The sequence below is a fragment of the Pogona vitticeps genome, chromosome ZW-PAR, assembly GCF_051106095.1.
Source record: "Pogona vitticeps strain Pit_001003342236 chromosome ZW-PAR, PviZW2.1, whole genome shotgun sequence".
NCBI lineage: Eukaryota > Metazoa > Chordata > Lepidosauria > Squamata > Agamidae > Pogona > Pogona vitticeps.
The window spans coordinates 5,828,085-5,851,899 of NC_135800.1; the positions used below are offsets into that span (position 1 = coordinate 5,828,085).

Sequence of the window (23,815 nt, forward strand, 5' to 3'; positions counted from 1 at the left end):
TTGTATGGGAGACGGAGCTCAACCGAATCTGGACAGGCAGACAAACACACTTTTCCCATTCCGTCGTTGGCTCATTCCTTTTCTTTCCTTAAAATAAAATAAATAAATAAATAAAAAACTGCTGTGTTCCTTTCGAGCCCCTCTTCCGGTCCTTTTGGGCTGCATAAACAAGCGGAAGGGGGCCTCTGAGCACGTCTCAATGTCTGAAGCCATGAGACTGGGTCCCAAATCTAGCATTGCGTGGTTGGCTTGAGATCTGAGGTCTGAGGCCTGGAAAACAAGTCCCCCGACGTGCTCGAGGGCCTTCTTCCAACACCAGATTCAGCCGGGCACCCTCCTTGGTTCCTCAACTTCTCCTCGCCCCAGTCTGTTGGACTACAGATCCCATCATCCTCCCTTCTTGCGGATCGCAGGAGATGGGGTGCGCCTCCTTTTTTTTCTTTCAGATTCCATTCCCCTCCCCCTGTTTTGATGGCCTGCCCCACGGCTGATGCTGACACGCTCTTGCCAGAAGCATGGGCTTGCGTGTCCGCCCGGGAATTGACGTGTGAGTGGGGGTTGAGTGGGTTTGTTTTGGATTGTGCTCCAAGACTTTGGCCGTCTCATGAGAAGTGAGAAGACTCCCTGGAAAAGACCCTAATGTTGGGCAAATGTGAAGGCAAGAGGAGAAGGGGACGACGGAGGACGAGATGGTTGGACAGGGTCATCGAAGCGACCAACATGACTTTAAGCAAGAGAAAGACAGCACTGCCTTAAGCAAAGGTTAAAGAAGAACAGTCCTGCTTTCTTTGCCCAATACTCTCCTTTTCAGGCCAGCTCTGGTCCATAGCAAAGATGGTTTTTGAATGCAACAGCCTCATTCTCCCAGGATAGTTCAAGGGAGAAAGGAAGGGGACCCCTTTAAAACCCAAGGGCTGCTCCAGGTGTTGTCTTGGCTCTCTCCTTGGTCTAGATGCAGAAAGGAGTGGAGCAAAACGAGATAAAAGCCGGAGAGCACGCATCCCTCCTCAAAGTCTGGTGTCTTGGGAAGAGGTGGGGAAGGGTGGGTTTTATTTACTGGGATTCTTGGGCTGGTTTTTCAGAGAGGGAGGGCAGTTAACGGGGCTTGTCCCTGCAGCATCTTTGGAAGGAAACACAGAATAGTTATCAATGCCTGGAAGCGCCGTTCCTTCCTTTAGCACTTTCTGTAGGAGGAGAAATAACAGAGTAGGAAAAAACTGTTGGGTTCTCCATCCTCATCCTTAGTCATTTTAGAATTGCAAAGCTGTTCTGTTGCATTCAGAGGGAGCCGGGATGAGTTTAGCTCTTGAAAAGGGGTCAAAGTTACTGGTTTTTCCTCTCCAGGTTTTCCCCCCTCTCCCCCCACCCCAAAGAGGCTGGACTGTTTTCCATTCCAGAAAATAACTTTTTTTTAATGGAATGTGCGTGTAAAGCCTGATTTCTTAGCTGATTTCTTAGCTTAGTTCTATAGGGAAAATTGAGAGTTAGGGAAACGGCTTTCTGCAAAAGCCGAGAGGGGAAATATTGACTCAGATTCAGAGCAAATCTATTTGGGACTTTTTTTTTTCTGGTTGGGGGGGCAGCTGGAATTTCTCTTGCAGTCTGCAGAACCAGAAAGGGCCCCGGACCACATTACAGGAGTGGGGGAACGGGAATAAGAGAATTTTCTTAATTTTTTTTTAAAATATGGAGGCTTGGGAGCAGCCGCTCAAAGAGAGAATCAAGCATCCTCCACTATCAACAGCTGGGGCTGGTCCCTTTTCATTGCCCAGCTGCGGTCTCTAACCCCACCCCATTTCCCTGGGGCAACAGCATTACATGAGTCTAGCAACCCCCCTGAAGCCAGCGCAGCTTTAGAAGGGTGGCTTTAAAAATATCCCTAAAATACAACAACAAAAATACATGCCCTATTCAAGGGTCTCCTTCCCCCAGCTTCTGAGGCTCCTATTTTCAAAGATTCCTCCCAACCACTCCTGCGGTTTTATGTACATTCATATATTAAATGATCATTTACATCTAGGTCATAAGAGACAGCTAGTGTGATATTTTCTTTTATAAAGAGACCATCTATGAAGCTCATTTTGTGGGGTGTCTCAGGCAAAAGCTAGTTGGGATGTGAATTTCCACTTTGCCTTCCGCTCTTTCTCTGTGAAACAGGGAGAGACCCCGAAAACACACGTTTCAGCCTTTTTTTTTTTTAAGTCCACATGTTTTCCCCACAAGTTGGAGACGTTCCAGGTTTCCCAGCCCAAAGGACCTTGGTTGGCACGTGCTAGGGAGCCTCGGGAATGGCCGTCCAAAAAAGAGAGGAACTTCTCTGGCCCCTGTCCTCTTGCACCGGGAGGGTGGAGAGGGCTGGCTTCCCTTTGGGTCGCCCTGCCTGGTGGGGGCATCTTTCTCTTCCGCTGGGAGGGGACGGGTTTGGGCTCCTGCCTCTCCCCCTGGGTTTTGGGGCAAACTGCAAATCGGATTGAGCCATCCCGGCGGTCGGTGGGAGGAAAACTTCTCGAAGAAATACTGCCCGTGATCCCAGGCGGCTGCGTTCCCAGCCATTTCCGCTGGACTCGCCAGGCGCCCAGTCCCACCGGCCTCTGAAAGATATTTGAGCATTTCTCTCGTAATTGTACCTTCGTTTTGGGAAGCCAAGCCTGCCTTTCCTCTCTCTTTCCTCCCCAAAGGGTTGATTGCCAATCTTGCACCAAATGTTTGAGACAAAGCAGCTTATATATAACGAATAAAAGCCAGCTTTATTTAAGGTCACTGCAGCCCCTTGTCACTTTTGTATAATGCACGCTCTCAGGAAAAAAGTCGAGGTCAAAAGATTCCCAGGGAGGGCCCAGAATTAGTCTATTCCCTGCCAAATGTCTCTCCCCCCAGCTGTGTTTCTCCCTTGCTGATGCTGCAGGATTTTAAAGATATCTGGCATCTAGAGGCCTTCAACAGGGGACGGGACAGATTCCTGGAGGAGACGACCATCACAGATGACAAGCCAGGGTGGAGATGTATCATCTCCAGGCTTCGAAGGAGGGTCCCTCCCAATGCCAGATGGAGGGGAAGAGGGGGGTCAGGAGACCGGTCTCTCATTGTCTCGTACGCTTCCAGAGGCACCTGATGGGGCCACGGTGAGATCCAGGAAGCCGGACTAGATGGGCCCTTGGCCTGATCCAGCAGGGCTCGTCTTAGGTTCTTCTGATTTGACCTCCGCAGGATGACATGCCCCTCCTTTCCACACGATGGCCATACGATGCACCATCTTCCCCTGTATCTTCCCCTGGACACGGCAGGATTAGATGACCTTTGACCTCCTGCAGCCCTCCTGTTCCAGACACTGCAGCCTCCGTCCCCCCCCCCCAATTGCCCCAATCCTCCAAGCTGAGTCCCTTCGAGTGGACGTTTGGCTCCCGGCATTCACGGCTATTGATCCTGCTGGCCAGGGCAGATGGGTGTGGGAGCCGAGAAACATCTGGAAGGCACCTGGTTGGGGGGAGGCAGCTGCTGAAAAAAGTGCACCCCTTAAAAGGGTGGGATTTACTGCCATCCTCTACACACACAAACACACACACACATATCCTTTGACTCGTTCTTCTGCATTGAGAAAGGGGTTGGATTTGAGAGCTTTAGAGGCCCCTTCCAACGTCACTATTGGAAGACCACGAGTCCTGGGTTCTGGTTCCCCCCATCAAATCAGGGCATGATGCTGGACCTCATTGAGGAGCTCCCCGCACGTCTTTGAAGCGAAGCATGGGAGACCCGCTCCACCCCTTTTAATCTCAGGCGGCAGCATCCCTTGGGTCAGCACGTTGTCGGGCACCTTCCTCCATCCCAGGTGGAGAAGCCCGAGAGCCGCCAGGTGTGCCCATCCAGGGGCGGGGCTTAAGCGAAGGCCCGCCCACTCCAAGGCCGAAGCTTCCACCGTTGCTAAGGCAACCAAAGATGCTCCCACCGGAGGCCCCGCCTCCAGTTCTACAGATCGACAGTTGAACGGCCGTCCCGGTCAGACTCCTTCGGTGGTCATCTGGACGTGGCTGCCCACCATGGACTGCGAGATGGACCGCTGGACGACGTGGGACATGCTGTTGGCGGACGACGCCCGGAGACTCACATGGTTCGACGTACTCCTGGGGAGGCCCTGGAGGGACCCCCCTCTGCCCCTGTTGATGCGGAAACTGTTGGGGCCGGTGGCCGTGACGATCAGTCTCGGCATCACGTGGTGGATTGGCCAGGTGGCCTGCTTTGGACCGGCCGGGCGGGCGTTCCTGATGGCCCTGGTGGCGTCCATCTGGGCCGTGCTCTGGCTCTGCGGCTGGCTGCCCAAGGACACCCCGCCTGAGCCGTTCCTCTTGCGTCCCCACGACCCCCACCGATGGCCCATCACCCTCCGGCCACTACACAAGACGGCCTCCTGGAGGGACCCCCAAGAGAGGTGAGTAAGGGCACAATGCCTCCCCCCCACACAAAGCGATGCCCCCCTCCAGCCTCTTGGCCCCTGAGAGAGGCCAGAAGCGCTGGTCACCTGCCGGGGGGCCCCTCGGCCTCAGCCTGGCCTCCCTGGGGGGGCCCACGGTGCCCCTTCCTCCCCATTTTTTTTTTGTACTTTTTATTTTTTATAAGGGTTAACAGAAAGGAAAAGGGAATTGGGATTGATGAGGAAGAGGGGAGACAATAACATGCTTTCATCCATTCTGTACCTATTGCCATATCAAGATTTTAAATTATTCTATTGACTCTTTTCTGCCTTCTAGATTCAGTTCTCCTTTCAATATGTACTGTTCACAAGCTGCCTGTTGATTCTGTCCACTTGTTAAATAGATCCCATCTTTCTGTTGCCTTTTGCAAGGGATAGTCCTTCATGACTTCTGATAAAATGTCCATTTCGGCTCTTTCCCGAATCTTTTCAATAAGATCTTCTTGTTTCGGTACCGTTGATCTTTTCCAATTTTTAGCATATAAAATTCTAGCTGCCGTAACTATGTATATAACTATATAATTCTTTGACTTATCTATATTTTCAGGTATCATACTCAATAAAAACAGTTCTGGGGTTAATGGCACTCTACAGAGCAATATTTGTTCCAACATTACATGCACTCTTTTCCAATATTGTTTCGCTACCCCACACGACCACCACATATGATAATAGCTTCCCACTTGTGTTTCACATTTCCAACACTTATTTGATACATCTGTATACATCTTTGACAATTTTTCTGGGGTCATGTGCCATCTATAAAACATCTTATATATATTCTCTTTAAAGTTCACCTGTCTTGTAAGTTTTATATTATTTTGCCATATTTTCAGCCATTGATCAGTATCAATATTATGCCCTATATTTTGTGCCCACTTAATCATACATTCCTTAACCATTTCATCTTGCATCTTAATTTCCAACATATAATTATACATTTTGTTCTTTTGAACCTAATAAAAGCTTGTCAAAAATCGTTTGCTCTAAGTAGAAGCCTTCTATTTTATCTTTTGTATATAGATATACTTCCTCCCCATTTTCTGCCCCCCACGTCTCTCCAGGGGGAGGGCAGATCCTGGGTTGAGCCTGGAGGAGGACCCCCAAGGGGTTGTGTTTGGGGGGGAGGATATGCTGGCTGGGAGGGGGCTCTCTTTCTGGCCGGTGCCCCCCACCCTCCGAACTCCCACCAGTCTCCTCCACAAAGGGCCACGGGGGACACGCGCACCCCTGGAGGACCATACACATTTCAGTAGGAAATTAGGTAGACAGGATATTCGTGGTCGGCCGATGCACCCCAGCCTCAAAGTGGAGCAGCAAGCCGGTGCATCCGTGACAAGGTCTAGCGACACCAAGTTCAGTGAGAAAAGAAAAGCTTTTCTGTGCTTTAAAGCAACCAAGAAGAGTAAGGGGTCTGGGGAGGGGGCTATGGAAGCATCCTTTAATAAACTCAGACATTCCTGCTCACACCTCATGGGAAAAGGGGGCAGTGGGCAAAGTCTTGGGGCAAAGGCTTGGAGGAGACCCCCCACCCACCGACCCAGAGGGAAGGTCCCCTTCTCTGCAGGGAGAAGGAGGGAGGTGGGGGGGCTCCCGATGGGTGAGCTGCCCCTCTTCCTGGAGAAAAGGTCCTTGGCCTCGTCTTCGGGGGGTTATATGGGGGGCTGGCGGCTCTCTCTCTCTCCCCCCTCCGGACCCCCATCTTGCTTCCCTCCCCCAGGCAGGCCATCCCTCCTCCAGAGCCTTGCCTGTGGATGGGGGGGGGGGGTAGCAGAAGGGCCTGGGTAGGGGCCAAGGGGCTCCTGGGCTCCTGTTTGATTATATTTGATTGGGGGGGGGGCTCCTGATGACTGAGAATGCCTTTGTTTCCCTCTGCAGGGCACGGCCAACGTCCATCCCGGCCAGACCTCCTCATCGGGTCCCCCCCCCTCCGACATGAGACGACGTGGGACATGCTGTTGGCGGATGACGCCCGGAGACTGACGTGGTGGGATCTGCTCCTGGGGAGGCCCTGGAGGGACCCCCCTCTGCCCCTGTTGATGCGGAAACTGTTGGGGCCGGCGGCCGTGACCTTCAATCTCGGCATCACGTGGTGGATTGGCCAGGTGGCCTGCTTTGGACCGGCCGGGCGGGCGTTCCTGATGGTCCTGGTGGCGTCCATCTGGGCCGTGCTCTGGCTCTGCGGCTGGCTGCCCAAGGACACCCCCCCTGAGCCGCTCATCTTGCGTCCCCACGACCCCCACCGACTGACCCGGCGACCGCCCATCACCCTCCCGCCGCTAGAGACCACGGCCCCACGTGCCTCCTGGAGGGACCCCCGTCCTGAGAGGTAAGGAAGGGCACGATGCCTCCCCCCCAACAAAGCAGTGTCCCCCCCCTCCAGCCTCTTGGCCCCTGAGAGAGGCCAGAAGCGCTGGGGCTGTGGATGGGGGGGGGACATATGGGCCTGGGTGGGGGCCAAGGGACTCCTTGGCTCCTGCCTAACCAGGTTTGGGGGGGGGCCTCTCCTGATCACTACCTTTGTTTCCCTCTGCAGGACAAGGCAACCTTTCACCGTGGCCAGTCCTCCTCGTCGGGTGCCCCCCCTCCGCCTCTCTCCTGCCCGTCCTCGTCGTCCTCGCCCCCTATCCTCCAACCCCTTCTCTCCTGACCGGCTGCGCCTTCTCCCGGTCTCTCCTGCCCCCTTTTATTCTGGCCTCTTCTCTCCTGCCCCTTTCTGCCCCACCTGTCTCAATCCTATCCCCTACTTCCCTGCCCACATGCAACCTCTTTCCATGTCTCCTGCCCCCTTCTCTCCTGCCCCTTTCTTTTCTGCCCCCATGCAATCCCTCCCTATCTCTCCTGCCCAACCAAATCCTCTCCCCATATCTCCTGCCCTCCAGAATCCCGTGCCAATACCCCCTGCCTCCTTTCCTCCTGCCCCCCAGAATCCCCTCCCCATGGCTTCTTTCCCCTTTCCTCCTGCCCCCCAGAATCCCCTCCCCATGACTTCTGCCCCCTTTCCTCCTGCCCCCCAGAATCCCCTCCCCATGACTTCTTTCCCCTTTCCTCCTGCCCCCCAGAATCCCCTCCCCATGACTTCTGCCCCCTTTCCTCCTGCCCCCCAGAATCCCCTCCCTGTGTCTTCTGCCCCCAACCCTCCTGCTTCCCTCCCCAGAAAGCGGAAGCGCGAAGATGACAACACCCCTCCTTCCGCCCCCCCGCAGAAGACTCGGCGCAGGTGAGGGCGGGCGGTCCGTCGGTCCCGAGGGAGGCCTGTGGCCCGGGTGGAGGGGCAGCAGACCAGGGACACCCCCGCCCAAGCATCTCCCCCGGCACTTGGTCGGCCGCTGTCCATGGAGGGAGAGGGCGGCTGTGTCCTGCCAAGGTCAGACCCCCCCTTGGCCAGGGTGTCAGTGGTCTGGGATGATGGGCGTCGTAGTCCAGCTGCCCCCGCCCTTGCAGAGGTCCCATGGCCGGACAACGGCTCTTCCCTTGCTAGAGGATGAAATCCTGCCAGACTTATCTCGGGATTGATCTCCTCCCACCCACCCACCCACCCCTCTCTTTCTGCAGGGAGAGGACATCAGGAAAGAGAAAAGCTAAAACAAAGTGGCTGACACCATCATCTTTCCCCTTGCATTGGGCAAAACAGGCACCCTCGGCTCCTCCAGGTACGGCCTTGGGCAGGGGGGCTGGGGTCAGGGTTAGGGTCTCCATCCACTCAGCCCCTTCCCAGGGACCCACACCGGGAGGTTTCTTAGTTTGCTAGACTTGGGCCTCTTCTTTCTTTCCATCACAGCTGTGCCGGCCTCCGGGGAGGAACCGATGGACTGCACGCCGGCGCCATAGAAAATCGGTCGCGTGTGGATACAGGTCAGGAAGGCGAGGGCTTCGGGGGGCGGCTCCCCATCGGGGCAGGGGGGCCCAGAGGGAGCTGTGCCCTCCACCTCCGCCCCTGCCCCCTTCCAGAGGAGAAAACGGGGCAGGGTGGGTGGGTCGGGGAGGGGGAGAGCGAGCCCGGCTGGGCAGCCCAGCGGGGAGGGGGGAGGCTGGGTCTCCCCACAGAGAGCAGAGAAGGGACCCCGGTGGGGGCTCAGCCCCTTCCCCAGGACCCTCACGGACTCCCCTTTTCTCTTCCAGAAGGCCCAAGAAGAAGAAGAAGAAGACGAAGAAGAAGATGAAGAACAACAACAACAACAACAACAACGACAACAACAACGACAACAACGATGACAACAATCAAGAGAGCCGGCAGCATCAACATCTCTTCCTTTCCTTACCTGGGCCCCCCCTTCCCCTCTCCTTCTTTTCCATCTCTATTATAGCCCTGTTCATGTTTTACCTGTTTTTTACAATGAAATTAGCTTGTATTTATTTGAACCCAAAAGCTTTTTGGTTTCTTTCCAAGGGAGGCGGGTGGGTGAGGAAGTGGGGTGGTGGGCGAGAGGGAGCCCACAAACCCCCCCCAGCGGGGGCCTGGGCATGCGGGCAGGGGGGCAGCTGGCTCTTGCCCCCTTCGCTCCCCCACCCTCGGCATGAGGGCGGGGAGAAAAGGACCCCCCCCCTCCCGGGCGAGGGGTACGTTCGAGGGCGAAGGGAGAGGGAGGTGATGGTCACCGGCTGGCTTTTCAAAGGGGACCCGGAGGAAAGCCCGCGAAGGGCATCCGGGAGGGAATTCCCTCTAAGGAAACAGGGAATCCGGACAGTGGGAAAGGGAGCCCCCGGAGAAGGAAGGGCCGAGGGTGGCCTGGCGAAAAATCAAGGGCAGCCTGGCTTGACCAAGGCCAGCAACAGGAGGGACTGTTCCTTGGACAACCCTCTGGCAGGTCTCCTTTGACCTTTCAAGTTCCTGCAGTGGTCGCCAACCTTGGGGCCTCCAGATGTTCTCGGACGTCAACTCCCAGAAATCCTGGCCAGCAGAGGTGGTGGTGAAGGCTTCTGGGAGTTGAAGTCCGAGAACATCTGGAGGCCCAAGGTTGGGGACCATTGCTTTATAGGAAGGCATCATCTCCAGGGGATGGCCAGAAGTTGGTGGGTTCTGCCTGGTTGCCGGTGAGGGGTGCCCGGCTCCCCTCATCAATGCTCTCCTTGTCTCCCCCTTCCCAGGGACCGGCTGATGGCGCCCCCCCACCAGGAGATCAGCGAAAGCGAGGTCCTTCCTGTGCCCGGGAGCTGGCGGTGAGCAGACGGTCCAGCCCGAAACGGGGCAAGGGGTGAAAGGAAGAAGGCGAAGGTGAACAACCAACGTTCCAGGAGGAGAAGGGAAGGAAAAAGGTCCTGAGCGTCGGAGGCCGACGGCGAGGAGGAACGGAAGGCGACTCGGAGTCCGAGGGCCCAGCAGCCGGGGCTTCGTGCTCCCTGGGGGAACGCCCGTCCTTCTCCTGCTGTCCCGGAAAGTCCAGTCCTCCTTTCGTCCTGCGGCAGACGAGGCGACCTTAACCTCTTCTCTGGGAACGCTCCGGGAACACTGCGTTACGAGGGACAGAGCGTGTCTTTGCGTCGGTGGTGTTGCTTCGGGAAAGACCAGCCCCCCAGGCCTGGAAATAAGAAGGTGGAAACGTGCAAAGAGAGACGGGACGGTGAGCCCGAGGCAAATCTGCGGAGGGGAGCAAGAGGTACCCCTTTCTCCCTCCGGAAGGAGCTGCAGGTGGAAGAGGACGTGCGGAATTGGGACCCGTTTCCAGACCAGAAGAAGGGAAGTTGGTTGGCTCAAGCCACGTCTGTGGCCGATGGACAAAACTGGACACACGGGGAAGGAAGCGTTCCCTCCCGAGTGGCAACAGATGGACTCTGACCCCGACGTGGCCAGAAGGGACGAACAGCCAGGAAAGAGAGCGTGGGCTTCGATCGGCGCTGCAACGTGGGTCCCATCGCTGTGACCGAGAGACGTGATCAACTATCGAGGAAGAGTCTTTTCTGTGGGAGGGAGTTTGGACAGAAGGGAAGGGGCCTCTGAGTGCCTTTGTCGTTTGATGTCTTCTGAAATAAATAAATGTCACATGAAGAGTGCTTTGAAACCAAACGTTTTGTGTAGTGTCTTCTTGCCAGTCACCTGGCTGGGCTCTCTCTCTCTCTCTCTTTCCTCTCCTGGTCCTTCTCCCCAGGATAGAAAAGAAGAGAAATCCCTTCGGGGGGGGGGGAGGAAAGCGGGCAACCCAAGGGGGTAAACTTAGTCGGAGAGGCAGTGAAAGGACCGGCCCATCTTTCTTTATTTTTATTTATTTTATTAGATGTCTACCCCGGCCATCTAGACCAAAGGTCTACTCTTGACCTTTTAGGTGCCAAGGGGTGAATCAGGTCCCTCTTGCTTTGGTTGATTGACTGTGATGGACGACGTGGAACCTGAACTCAGATGAAGTCGGAGGAGCAGGAACGCATTGAGAAAGTTCAAGGCAAACTTTTTTTTCCATTTCTTTCTGTGCAAAGAACAAGGTGTTTCCAGGGAAGTGGCTTTTTTAAAGACAAGCGTACTGTGGACTAGATGCTGGTAAAGCTGCCTTGATCTCTCCAAACTCACTTCTAAGCCTTTTTTTGATGGGAGACGGAGCTCAACCGAATCTGGACAGGCAGACAAACACACTTTTCCCATCCCATCGTTGGCTCATTCCTTTTCTTTCCTTAAAATAAAATAAATAAATAAATAAAAAACTGCATTTGACTCCGAGCCTGCTGTGTTCCTTTTGAGCCCCTCTTCCGGTCCTTTTGGGCTGCATAAACAAGCGGAAGGGGGCCTCTGAGCACGTCTCAATGTCCGAAGCCACGAAACTGGGTCCCAAATCTAGCATTGCGTGGTTGGCTTGAGATCTTAGGTCTGAGGCCTGGAAAACAAGTCCCCCGACGCGCTCGAGGCCCTTCTTCCAACACCAGATTCAGCCGGGCACCCTCCTTGGTTCCTCAACTTCTCCCCGCCCCAGTCTGTTGGACTACAGATCCCATCATCCTCTCTTCTTGCAGATCGCAGGAGATGGGGTGCGCCTCCCCTTTTTTCTTTCAGATTCCATTCCCCTTCTCCCCTGTTTTGATGGCCTGCCCCACGGCTGATGCTCACACGCTCTTGCCGGAAGCATGGGCTTGCGTGTCCGCCTGGGAATCGACGTGTGAGTGGGGGTTGAGTGGGTTTGTTTTGGGTTGTGCTCCAAGACTTTGGCCGTCTCATGAGAAGAGAAGACTCCCTGGAAAAGACCCTAATGTCGGGCAAATGTGAAGGCAAGAGGAGAAGGGGACGACGGAGGATGAGATGGTTGGACAGGGTCATCGAAGCGACCAACATGAGAAGCACGACACTGCCTTAAGCAAAGGTTAAAGAAGAGCAGTCCTCCTTTCTTTGCCCAATACTCTCCTTTTCAGGCCAGCTCTGGTCCATAGCAAAGAGGGTCTTTGAAGGCAACAGCCTCATTCTCCCAGAATAGTTCAAGGGAGAAAGGAAGGGGACCCCTTTAAAACCCAAGGGCTGCTCCAGGTGTTGTCTTGGCTCTCTCCTTGGTCTGGATGCAGAAAGGAGTGGAGCAAAAGGAGATAAAAGCCGGAGCGCACGCATCCCTCCTCAAAGTCTGGGGTCTTGGGAAGAGGCGGGGAAGGGTGGGTTTTATTTACTGGGATTCTTGGGCTGGCTTTTCAGAGAGGGAGGGCAGTTAACGGGGCTTGTCCCTGCAGCATCTTTGGAAGGAAACACAGAATAGTTATCAATGCCTGGAAGCGCCGTTTCTTCCTTTAGCACTTTCTGTAGGAGGAGAAATAACAGAGTAGGAAAAAACTGTTGGGTTCTCCATCCTCATCCTTAGTCATTTTAGAATTGCAAAGCTGTTCTGTTGCATTCAGAAGGAGCCGGGATGAGTTTAGTTCTTGAAAAGGGGTCAAAGTTACTGGTTTTTCCTCTCCAGGTTAGGGGTTTTTCCCCCCCTCTCCCCCCACCCCAAAGAGGCTGGACTGTTTTCCATTCCAGAAAATAACTTTTTTTTAATGGAATGTGCGTGTAAAGCCTGATTTCTTAGCTGATTTCTTAGCTTAGTTCTATAGGGAAAATTGAGAGTTAGGGAAACGGCTTTCTGCAAAAGCCGAGAGGGGGAATATTGACTCAGATTTAGAGCAAATCTATTTGGGACTTTTTTTTTCTGGTTGGGGGGCAGCTGGAATTTCTCTTGCAGTCTGCAGAGTCAGAAAGGGCCCCGGACCACATTACAGGAGTGGGGGAACGGGAATAAGAGAATTTTCTTAAATTTTTTTTCTAAGTATGGAGGCTTGGGAGCAGCTGCTCAAAGAGAGAACCAAGCATCCTCCACTATCAACAGCTGGGGCTGGTCCCTTTTCATTGCCCAGCTGCGGTCTCTAACCGCACCCCATTTCCTTGGGGCAACAGCATTATATGAATCTTGCAACCCCCCTGAAGCTAGCACAGCTTTAGAAAGGTGGCTTTAAAAATATCCCTAAAATACAACAACAAAAATACATGCCCTATACAAGGGTCTCCTTCCTCCAGCTTCTGAGGCTCCTATTTTCAAAGATTCCTCCCAGCCACTCCTGAGGTTTTAAGTACCATAAATCCATATATTAAATGATTATTTACATCCAGGTCATAAGAGACAGCCAGTGTGATATTTTCTTTTATAAAGAGACCATCTATGAAGCTCATTTTGTGGGGTGTCTCAGGCAAAAGCTAGTTGGGGCGTGAATTCCCACAGCCTTTCATGCATCTTACAGGGACATGATCCAAAATACAAATTAAGGACTACTTGTTAGTAGATCCTTGTAGATAAGGAAGCCACAGTATCTCGGCTTGCTGAGCTGCAAATGTATGCCGGAAAGCCTCGTTTTCCGAATCTGGCTTGCCAAGAGTTTTCTGGCTTCTCAGCTGGGAAGGATGATGATTTTGCTCCACTGGATAACTGAAGAATATATTTTGCTGGCTTTTGCTTTCAGTCCTCCTGTTCTTTCATTTCCAAGTATCTTGGCTGAGAGAAAAAGCCATTCTCCATTATCTGCCCAAGCTACACCCTTTTCGTTAAGATCTATTTATTGCAAACTTTATATTAAATATCACTAAGCATTAAACAGAGCAAGGGGTATTACATGCTGTTATTAAATGAGCAGATGGTTTTTAAAATGAGGAAAGTCGTCCTAAATCTACACATGGAATTAACCCTTTCTGATCCCTTGAAATCCATGTGGTTTTTGAGATTCATGGCCTCCTTTTCTGTACTGAGGTAACACGTCATGCAATGTATTTGGGGTGGGGGCACGGAAGTCTTGCAGGACTTTGTGCCAGAAGGAAAATAGGACACAGACCCCTATTGCATATGAAATTCTCACCCTCTGACATTCTCAGTAACGCCCCCTCTGTCTTTTGCTTTCACAGTGGCCTGCCAAAGCTAGACACAGGTGAGTTTTTGAAGGCAGGAATTCAAAGGTGTTCAGTAACATGAACTTTTTGCTCTCCTGGGGCTGAGAAGTATAAAACAGGGCTTGCCCCCATTTTTTTAACACCCTTGAACTGGATCAGAAGAAAACCAGCTGGACTGGGTGGGATAGGCCCACGTTTGTTGCGCCACCAACCCATTTTCCCACCCGAGGTATTTTTTGCCGGCTCATCATGGGGGAATGCATGGATTCCATTTACTTGACCTCTTTTTCAGACAGTATGTGCTGGAGTGGGCTCTGACCCTGGAAAATGGGAAACCATTTTGGTTTTGGGGGGGTACTCAAAAGAGAGAGAAGTTCATCTCACAAGCTTCCTGTCTTGTAGGTGGCTGAACTCGGTGCCTGAGAAAGTCCAAAGATGGCAGCAGTTACCTGGAAGTATCCCTGCTTTCCGTGGCATGTGGTTGGTGGCACCGCCAACGTGGACACTTCCTCATGTCCTTAATAAATTGATTTATAAACTGCATCTTGAAATGACTGTTTGTGTGGAGACAGAGGGGAAGGAACCATGTGGACGAAGATCTACCTCTCGCCCTGGAGCGGGGGGACTTTGTCTTCTCAAAAAATGAGAAGTCCTTGGTTCTCAGACGTTCCTGGACTACAACGCCCAGAAGCCTCCGCCACTAACTGTGCCGGCCAGGATTTCTGGGCGCTATAGCCCAAGGACCTCCGGGGACCCGAGGTTGGGAAGCACGCGGGAGGTGACTTGATCTGAAATGTTGGCGCTTCGGGAGACATTGACGGAAAAACCATTCTTTTCCTGCCCTTTCCAAAACGCTGGCGTTCTAGGAGCGTCTACGGGGAAATCTATCCGTCTTGGCTTAAACGTCGAGGCAAAGGGAGGGCAGAAAAGATGCATGTGGTCAGGGAGAACCAGTTTAAAGCAGGGAGCTGTGAACGCACCAGGATGAAGGCAAAGCTACTAGACGTGTTTTCTCCTTTTTTGGGGGGGGGGTCTTAAGAGGCCTGGAAGAAGGGCTGCAGCTGATTTGCAGGGTGTGAATGTCCCGGAAATAAAAGGCCACCAGATCCCCTTGGAGATCCAGCTGGCTTTTCTTCCCTGTGGCGTTTCCACGAAAATTCGTCCCCTTGATGACGATGGTTCCTGGATGTCCAGGAGTCTTGGCTTGCATCCCCAGAAATGCCAGGGACCAAAAGCCACCGCCGCCAAAGATCCAGAAGTCCAGGGCTTGAGAGCGGTGGCTTGAGAACATGCTATTTTTTGGGGGGCAGGATTTCCAGCCGAACTGTCTCGGCATCATCTCCCAGCCTTGCGTGATTGGACACCCCCGTGCCGGAGACGAGAGGGGGGACCCTTCGAACGTTCCCTGCTCTTTGCTGTTTCCAGGTAGTGGTGAGAGAAGGTCCGGATCCTGCCCCCAAGCGTGAAAGGCTGTTTGGCTGCTCAGGTGGAGGGAAGCCCGGCGTTTGCCTTCCGCTCTTTCTCCGTGAAACAGGGAGAGACCCCAAAAACACACGAGCAGGGTTTTAGACTGAGTCGTTTCAGCCTTCTTTATTTTTTTCCCCGCACATGTTTTCCCCACAAGTTGGAGACGTTCCAGGTTTCCCAGCCCAAAGGGCCTTGGTTGGCATGTGCTAGGGAGCCTCGGGAATGGCCGTCCAAAAAAATAAAAATAAAAATAAGGAACTTCTCTGGCCCCTGTCCTCTTGCACCAGGAGGGTGGAGAGGGCTGGCTTCCCTTTGGGAAGCCAAGCCTGCCTTTCCTCTCTCTTTCCTCCCCAAAGGGTTGATTGCCAATCTTGTACCAAATGTTTGAGACAAAGCAGCTTATATACAACGAATAAAAGCCAGCTTTATTTAAGGTCACTGCAGCCCCTTGTCACTTTTGTATAATGCGCGCTCTCAGGAAAAAAGTCGAGGTCAAAAGATTCCCAGGGAGCGTCCAGAATTAGTCTATTCCCTGCCAAATATCTCTCCCCCCCCAGCTATGTTTCTCCCTGGCTGATGCTGCAGGATTTTAAAGGCATCTGGCATCTAGAGGCCTTCAACAGGGGATGGGACAGATTCCTGGAGGAGACGACCATCACAGATGACAAGCCAGGATGGAGATGTATCATCTCCAGGCTTCGAAGGAGGGTCCCTCCCAATGCCAGATGGAGGGGAAGAGGGGGGTCAGGAGACCGGTCTCTCATTGTCTCGTGTGCTCCGAGACGCACCTGGTGGGGCCACGGTGAGATCCAGGAAGCCGGACTAGATGGGCCCTTGGCCTGATCCAGCAGGGCTCGTCTTAGGTTCTTCTGATTTGACCTCCGCAGGATGATATGCCCCTCCTTTCCAGACGATGGCCATACGATGCACCATCTTCCCCTGTATCTTCCCCTGGACACGGCAGGATTAGATGACCTTTGACCTCCTGCAGCCCTCCTGTTCCAGACACTCCAGCCTCCGTCCCCCCCCCCCCAATTGCCCCAAACCTCCAAGCTGAGTCCCTTCCAGTGGACGTTTGGCTCCCGGCGTTCACGGCTATTGATCCTGCTGGCCGGGGCAGATGGGTGTGGGAGCCGAAAAACATCTGGAAGGCACCTGGTTGGGGGGAGGCAGCTGCTGAAAAAAGTGCACCCCTTAAAAGGGTGGGATTTGCTGCCATCCTCTACACACACAAACACACACACACATATCCTTGGACTCGTTCTTCTGCATTGAGAAAGGGGTTGGATTTGAGAGCTTTAGAGGCCCCTTCCAACGTCACTATTGGAAGACCAAGAGTCCTGGGTTCTGGTTTTCCCCATCAAATCAGGGCATGATGCTGGACCTCATTGAGGAGCTCCCGGCACGTCTTCGAAGCGAAGCATGGGAGACCCGCTCCACCCCTTTTAATCTCAGGCGGCAGCATCCCTTGGGTCAGCACGTCGTCGGGCACCTTCCTCCATCCCAGGTGGAGAAGCCCGAGAGCCGCCAGGTGTGCCCATCCAGGGGCGGGGCTTAAGCGAAGGCCCGCCCACTCCAAGGCCGAAGCTTCCACCGTTGCTAAGGCAACCAAAGATGCTCCCACCGGAGGCCCCGCCTCCAGTTCTACAGATCGACAGTTGAACGGCCGCCCCGGTCAGCCTCCTTCGGTGGTCATCTGGACGTGGCTGCCCACCATGGACTGCGAGGTGGACCGCTGGACGACGTGGGACATGCTGTTGGCGGACGACGCCCGGAGACTGACATGGTGGGATCTGCTCCTGGGGAGGCCCTGGAGGGACCCCCCTCTGCCCCTGTTGATGCGGAAACTGTTGGGGCCGGCGGCCGTGATGATCAATCTCAGCATCACCTGGTGGATTGGCCAGGTGGCCTGCTTTGGACCGGCCGGCCGGGCGTTCCTGATGGCCCTGGTGGCGTCCATCTGGGCCGTGTTCTGGCTCTGCGGCTGGCTGCCCAAGGACACCCCCCCTGAGCCGTTCCTCTTGCGTCCCCACGACCCCCACCGATGGCCCATCACCCTCCGGCCGCTACACAAGACGGCCTCCTGGAGGGACCCCCAAGAGAGGTAAGTAAGGGCACAATGCCTCCCCCCCCTACAAAGCGATGCCCCCCTCCAGCCTCTTGGCCCCTGAGAGAGGCCAGAAGCGCTGGTCACCGGAGGGGACCCCCTCGGCCTCAGCCTGGCCTCCCTGGGGGGCCCCACGGTGCCCCTTCCTCCCCATTTTCTGCCCCCCACGTCTCTCCAGGGGGAGGGCAGATCCAGGGTTGAGCCTGGAGGAGGACCCCCAAGGGGTTGTGTGTGTGGGGGGGAGGATATGCTGGCTGGGAGGGGGCCCTCTTTCTGGCCGGTGCCCCCCACCCTCCAAACTCCCACCGGTCTCCTCCACAAAGGGCCACAGGGCACACGCGCACCCCTGGAGGACCATACACATTCCAATAGGAAATTAGGTAGACAGGATATTCGTGGTCGGCCGATGCACCCCAGCCTCAAAGTGGAGCAGCAAGCCGGTGCATCCGTGACAAGGTCTAGCGACACCAAGTTCAGTGAGAAAAGAAAAGCTTTTCGCTGCTTTAAAGCAACCAAGAAGAGTAAGGGTCTGGGGAGGGGGCTATGGAAGCATCCTTTAATAAACTCAGACATTCCCGCTCACACCCCTTGGGAAAAGGGGGCAGTGGGCAAAGTCTTGGGGCAAAGGCTTGGAGGAGACCCCCCCACCCACCGACCCAGAGGGAAGGTCCCCTTCTGTGCAGGGAGAAGGAGGGAAGCAGGGGGCTCCCGGCGGGTGAGCCGCCCCTCTTCCCGGAGAAAAGGTCCTTGGCCTCGTCTTGGGGGGGTTATATGGGGGGGCTGGCTGCTCTCTCTCTCTCCCCCCTCCGGACCCCCATCTTGCTTCCCTCCCCCAGGCAGGCCATCCCTCCTCCAGAGCCTTGCCTGTGGATGGGGGGGGGGTAGCAGAAGGGCCTGGGTAGGGGCCACGGGGCTCCTGGGCTCCTGTTTGATTTAACTTGATTGGGGGGGGGGCTCCTGATGACTGAGAATGCCTTTGTTTCCCTCTGCAGGGCACGGCCAACGTCCATCCCGGCCAGTCCTCCTCATCGGGTCCCCCCCTTCCAACATGAGACGACGTGGGACATGCTGTTGGCGGAGGACGCCCGGAGACTAACGTGGTTCGACCTACTCCTGGGGAGGCCCTGGAGGGACCCCCCTCTGCTCCTCTTGGTGCGGAAACTGTTGGGGCCGGCGGCCGTGACATTCAATCTCGGCATCACGTGGTGGATTGGCCAGGTGGCCTGCTTTGGACCGGCCGGGCGCGCGTTCCTGATGGTCCTGGTGGCGTCCATCTGGGCCGTGCTCTGGCTCTGCGGCTGGCTGCCCAAGGACACCCCCCCTGAGCCGCTCATCTTGCGTCCCCACGACCCCCACCGACTGACCCGGCGACCGCCCATCACCCTCCCGCCGCTAGAGACCACGGCCCCGCGTGCCTCGTGGAGGGACCCCCGTCCTGAGAGGTAAGGAAGGGCACGATGCCTCCCCCCCCAACAAAGCAGTGTCCCCCCCCTCCAGCCTCTTGGCCCCTGAGAGAGGCCAGAAGTGCTGGGGCTGTGGATGGGGGGCGTCTCCTGATCACTACCTTTGTTTCCCTCTGCAGGACAAGGCAACCTTTCACCGTGGCCAGTCCTCCTCGTCGGGTGCCCCCCCTCCGCCTCTCTCCTGCCCGTCCTCAGCGTCCTCGCCCCCTATCCTCCAACCCCTTCTCTCCCGACCGGCTGCGCCTTCTCCCGGTCTCTCCTGCCCCCTTTTATTCTGGCCTCTTCTCTCCTGCCCCTTTCTGCCCCACCTGTCTCAATCCTTTCCCCTACTTTCCTGCCCACATGCATCCTCTTCCCATGTCTCCTGCCCCCTTCTCTCCTGCCCCTTTCTTTTCTGCCCCCGTGCAATGCCTCCCTATCTCTCCTGTCCAACCGAATCCTTTCCCCTTATCTCCTGCCCCCCAGAAGCCCCTGCCCATACCCCCTGCCTCCTTTCCTCCTGCCCCCCAGAATCCCCTGCCAATACCCCCTGCCTACTTTCCTCCTGCCCCCCAGAATCCCCTGCCCATGACTTCTGCCCCCTTTCCTCCTGCCCCCCAGAATCCCCTGCCCATGGCTTCCGTCCCCTTTCCTCCTGCCCCCCAGAATCCCCTGCCCATGACTTCTGCCCCCTTTCCTCCTGCCCCCCAGAATCCCCTCCCCATGGCTTCCATCCCCTTTCCTCCTGCCCCCCAGAATCCCCTCCCCATGACTTCTGCCCCCTTTCCTCCTGCCCCCCAGAATCCTCTCCCTGTATCTTCTGCCCCCAACCCTCCTGCTTCCGTCCCTAGAAAGCGGAAGCGCGAAGATGAGAGCACCCCTCCTTCCGCTCCCCCCCAGAAGACTCGGCGCAGGTGAGGGCGGGCGGTCCGTCGGTCCCGAGGGAGGCCTGTGGCCCGGGTGGAGGGGCAGCAGACCGGGGACACCCCCCTAGCATCTCTCCCTGGCACTTGGTCGGCCGCTGTCCATGGAGGGAGAGGGCGGCCGTGTCTTGCCAAGATCAGACCCCCCCTTGGCCAGGGTGTCAGTGGTCTGCGATGATGGGCGTCGTAGTCCAGCTGCCCCTGCCCTTGCAGAGGTCCCACGGCCGGACGACGGCTCTTCCCTTGCTAGAGGATGAAATCCTGCCAGACTCGTCTCGGGATTGATCTCCTCCCACCCACCCACCCACCCCTCTCTTTCTGCAGGGAGAAGACATCTCGAAAGAGGAAAGCTAAAACAAAGTGGCTGAGACCATCATCTTTCCCCTTGCATTGGTCAAAACAGGCACCCTCGGCTCCTCCAGGTACGGCCTTGGGCAGGGGGGCTGGGGTCAGGGTTAGGGTCTCCATCCACTCAGCCCCTTCCCAGGGACCCACACCAGGAGGTTCCTTAGTTTGCTAGACTTGGGCCTCTTCTTTCTTTCCATCACAGCTGTTCCAGCCTCCGGGGAGGAACCGATGGACTGCACGCCGGCGCCTTAGAAAATCGGTCGCGTGTGGATACAGGTCAGGAAGGCGAGGGCTTCGGAGGGCTGCTCCCCATCGGGGCAGGGGGGCCCAGAGGGAGCTGTGCCCTCCACCTCCGCCCCTGCCCCCTTCCAGAGGAGAAAACGGGGCAGGGTGGGTGGGTCGGGGAGGGGGGGGAGCGAGCCCGGCTGGGCAGCCCAGCGGGGAGGGGGGAGGCTGGGTCTCCCCACAGAGAGCAGAGAAGGGACCCCGGTGGGGGCTCAGCCCCTTCCCCAGGACCCTCACGGACTCCCCTTTTCTCTTCCAGAAGCCTGAAGAAGAAGAAGAAGAAGAAGAAGAAGAAGAAGAAGAAGAAGAAGAAGAAGAACAACAACAACAACAACAACAACGACAACAACGACAACAACGACAACAACGACGACAACGATGACAACAACGACAACAACAATCAAGGGAGCCGGCAGCATCAACATCTCTTCCTTTCCTGATCTGGGTCCCCCCTTCCCCTCCCCTTCTTTTCCATCTCTATTATAGCCCTGTTCATGTTTTACCTGTTTTTTACAATGAAATTAGCTTGTATTTATTTGAACCCCAAAGCTTTTTGGTTTCTTTCCAAGGGAGGCGGGTGGGTGAGGAAGTGGGGTGGTGGGCGAGAGGGAGGCTTGGGCATGCGGGCAGGGGGGCAGCTGGCTCTTGCCCCCTTCGCTCCCCCACCCTCAGCATGAGGGCGGGGAGAAAAGGACCCCCCCTCCCGGGTGAGGGGTATGTTCGAGGGCGAAGGGAGAGGTAGGTGATGGTCACCGGCTGGCTTTTCAAAGGGGACCCGGAGGAAAGCCCGCAAAGGGCATCCGGGAGGGAATTCCCTCTAAGGAAACAGGGAATCCGGACAGTGGGAAAGGGAGCCCCCGGAGAAGGAAAGGCCGAGGGTGGCCTGGCGAAAAATCAAGGGCAGCCTGGCTTGACCAAGGCCAGCAACAGGAGGAACAGTTCCTTGGACAACCCCCTGGCAGGTCTCCTTTGACCTTTCAAGTTCCTGCAGTGGTCGCCAACCTTGGGGCCTCCAGATGTTCTCGGACTTCAACTCCCAGAAATCCTGGCCAGCAGAGGTGGTGGTGAAGGCTTCTGGGAGTTGTAGTCCGAGAACATCTGGAGGCCCAAGGTTGGGGACCATTGCTTTATAGGAAGGCATCATCTCCAGGGGGTGGCCAGACGTTGGTGGGTTCTGCCTGGTTGCCGGTGAGGGGTGCCCGGCTCCCCCCATCAATGCTCTCCTTGTCTCCCCCTTCCCAGGGACCGGCTGATGGCGCCCCCCCACCAGGAGATCAGCGAAAGCGAGGTCCTTCCTGTGCCCGGGAGCTGGCGGTGAGCAGACGGTCCGGCCCGAAACGGGGCAAGGGGTGAAAGGAAGAAGGCGAAGGTGAACAACCAACGTTCCAGGAGGAGAAGGGAAGGAAAAAGGTCCTGAGCGTCGGAGGCCGACGGCGAGGAGGAACGGAAGGCGACTCGGAGTCCGAGGGCCCAGCAGCCGGGGCTTCGTGCTCCCTGGGGGGACGCCCGTCCTTCTCCTGCTGTCCCGGAAAGTCCAGTCCTCCTTTCGTCCTGCGGCAGACGAGGCGACCTTAACCTCTTCTCTGGGAACGCTCCGGGAACACTGCGTTACGAGGGACAGAGCGTGTCTTTGCGTCGGTGGTGTTGCTTCGGGAAAGACCAGCCCCCCCAGGCCTGGAAATAAGAAGGTGGAAATTTGCAAAGAGAGACGGGACGGTGAGCCCGAGGCAAATCTGCGGAGGGGAGGAAGAGGTACCCCTTTCTCCCTCCAGAAGGAGCTGCTGGTGGAAGAGGACGTGCGGAATTGGAACCCGTTTCCAGACCAGAAGAAGGGAAGTTGGTTGGCTCAAGCCACGTCTGTGGCCGATGGACAAAACTGGACACACGGGGAAGGCAGCATTCCCTCCCGAGTGGCAACAGATGGACTCTGACCCCGACGTGGCCAGAAGGGAGGAACAGCCAGGAAAGAGAGCGTGGGCTTCAATCGGCGCTGCAACGTGGGTCCCATCGCTGTGACCGAGAGACGTGATCAACTATCGAGGAAGAGGCTTTTCTGTGGGAGGGAGTTTGGACAGAAGGGAAGGGGCCTCTGAGTGCCTTTGTCGTTTGATGTCTTCTGAAATAAATAAATGTCACATGAAAAGTGCTTTAAAACCAAACGTTTTGTGTAGTGTCTTCTTGCCAGTCACCTGGCTATCTCTCTCTCTCTCTCTCTCTTTCCTCTCCTGGTCCTTCTCCCCAGGATAGAAAAGAAGAGAAATCCCTTGGGGGGGGGGAGGAAAGCGGGCAACCCAAGGGGGTGAGCTTGGTCCGAGAGGCAGTGAAAGGACCGGCCCGTCTTTATTTATTTTATTAGATTTCTACCCCACCCATCTAGACCAAAGGTCTACTCTTGACCTTTTAGGTGCCAAGGGGTGAATCAGGTCCCTCTTGCTTTGGTTGATTGACTGTGATGGACGACGTGGAACCTGAACTCAGATGAATTCGGAGGAGCAGGAACGCATTGAGAAAGTTCAAGGCAAACTTTTTTTCCATTTCTTTCTGTGCAAAGAACAAGGTGTTTCCAGGGAAGTGGCTTATTTAAAGACAAGCGCACTGTGGACTAGATGCTGGTAAAGCTGCCTTGATCTCTCCAAACTCACGTCTAAGCCTTTTATGTATGGGAGACGGAGCTCAACCGAATCTGGACAGGCAGACAAACACACTTTTCCCATCCCGTCGTTGGCTCATTCCTTTTCTTTCCTTAAAATAAATAAATAATAAATAAAAAAACTGCATTTGACTCCGAGCCTGCTGTGTTCCTTTTGAGCCCCTCTTCCGGTCCTTTTGGGCTGCATAAACAAGCGAAAGGGGGCCTCTGAGCACGTCTCAATGTCCGAAGCCACGAAACTGGGTCCCAAATCTAGCATTGCGTGGTTGGCTTGAGATTTTACGTCTGAGGCCTGGAAAACAAGTCCCCCAACACGCTCGAGGGCCTTTTTCCAACACCAGATTCAGCCGGGCACCCTCCTTGGTTCCTCAACTTCTCCCTGCCCCATTCTGTTGGACTACAGATCCCATCATCCTCTCTTCTTGCAGATTGCAGGAGATGGGGTGCGCCTCCCCTTTTTTCTTTCAGGTTCCATTCCCCTTCCCCCCCTGTTTTGATGGCCTGCCCCACGGCTGATGCTCACACGCTCTTGCCAGAAGCATGGGCTTGCGTGTCCGCCCGGGAATCGACGTGTGAGTGGGGGTTGAGTGGGTTTGTTTTGGGTTGTGCTCCAAGACTTTGGCCGTCTCACGAGAAGAGAAGACTCCCTGGAAAAGACCCTGATGTCGGGCAAATGTGAAGGCAAGAGGAGAAGGGGACGACGGAGGACGAGATGGTTGGACAGGGTCATCGAAGCGACCAACATGAGAAGCACGACACTGCCTTAAGCAAAGATTAAAGAAGAACAGTCCTGCTTTCTTTGCCCAATA

General features: G+C 55.4%; 2 protein-coding genes and 1 long non-coding RNA gene across 5 annotated transcripts; all 3 read left to right on the forward strand.

Moving 5' to 3' along the window:
* The first annotated feature begins 2,916 nt into the window (after positions 1 to 2,916).
* On the forward strand, positions 2,917 to 10,469 carry LOC140702994 (uncharacterized). 3 transcript variants are annotated; one of them, XM_078382833.1, is made up of 6 exons: positions 2,917 to 4,423; positions 6,344 to 6,794; positions 7,002 to 7,685; positions 8,021 to 8,118; positions 8,247 to 8,320; positions 8,588 to 10,469. In XM_078382833.1, exons 1-2 carry the CDS (start codon positions 4,035 to 4,037, stop codon positions 6,402 to 6,404), a joined length of 450 nt encoding a protein of 149 aa, XP_078238959.1. In that variant the 5' UTR covers positions 2,917 to 4,034; the 3' UTR covers positions 6,405 to 6,794; positions 7,002 to 7,685; positions 8,021 to 8,118; positions 8,247 to 8,320; positions 8,588 to 10,469. The 3 variants fall into 3 exon arrangements, with proteins under 3 accessions (XP_078238959.1, XP_078238957.1, XP_078238958.1); XM_078382832.1 differs by having other exon boundaries at positions 2,945 to 4,423; XM_078382831.1 differs by lacking the exon at positions 6,344 to 6,794 and having other exon boundaries at positions 2,944 to 4,423.
* Positions 10,470 to 10,755: 286 nt separating this feature from the next.
* Positions 10,756 to 14,327, forward strand: LOC144585172 (uncharacterized). Its single transcript, XR_013539692.1, has 2 exons — positions 10,756 to 11,745; positions 14,187 to 14,327. It is a non-coding gene; the product is annotated as an uncharacterized LOC144585172 (long non-coding RNA).
* A 1,391-nt stretch (positions 14,328 to 15,718) lies between these two features.
* LOC140702993 (uncharacterized) lies at positions 15,719 to 22,515 on the forward strand. Its single transcript, XM_078382830.1, has 6 exons — positions 15,719 to 17,355; positions 18,351 to 18,800; positions 18,941 to 19,714; positions 20,048 to 20,145; positions 20,274 to 20,347; positions 20,616 to 22,515. The coding sequence occupies exons 1-5, from the start codon at positions 16,967 to 16,969 to the stop codon at positions 20,321 to 20,323; spliced, it is 1,761 nt and encodes a 586-aa protein (XP_078238956.1). The 5' UTR covers positions 15,719 to 16,966; the 3' UTR covers positions 20,324 to 20,347; positions 20,616 to 22,515.
* Positions 22,516 to 23,815: the final 1,300 nt, after the last annotated feature.

Coding starts and splice junctions, on each gene's coding strand:
- LOC140702994 (XM_078382831.1), top strand. CDS start 4,035: ATGGACTGCGAGATGGACCGCTGGACGACGTGGGACATGCTGTTGGCG. Junction 7,686..8,020: donor CCGCAGAAGACTCGGCGCAG/GTGAGGGCGGGC, acceptor CTCTTTCTGCAG/GGAGAGGACATCAGGAAAGA. Junction 8,119..8,246: donor GGCACCCTCGGCTCCTCCAG/GTACGGCCTTGG, acceptor TTTCCATCACAG/CTGTGCCGGCCTCCGGGGAG.
- LOC140702993 (XM_078382830.1), top strand. CDS start 16,967: ATGGACTGCGAGGTGGACCGCTGGACGACGTGGGACATGCTGTTGGCG. Junction 18,801..18,940: donor AGGGACCCCCGTCCTGAGAG/GTAAGGAAGGGC, acceptor TTCCCTCTGCAG/GACAAGGCAACCTTTCACCG. Junction 20,146..20,273: donor GGCACCCTCGGCTCCTCCAG/GTACGGCCTTGG, acceptor TTTCCATCACAG/CTGTTCCAGCCTCCGGGGAG.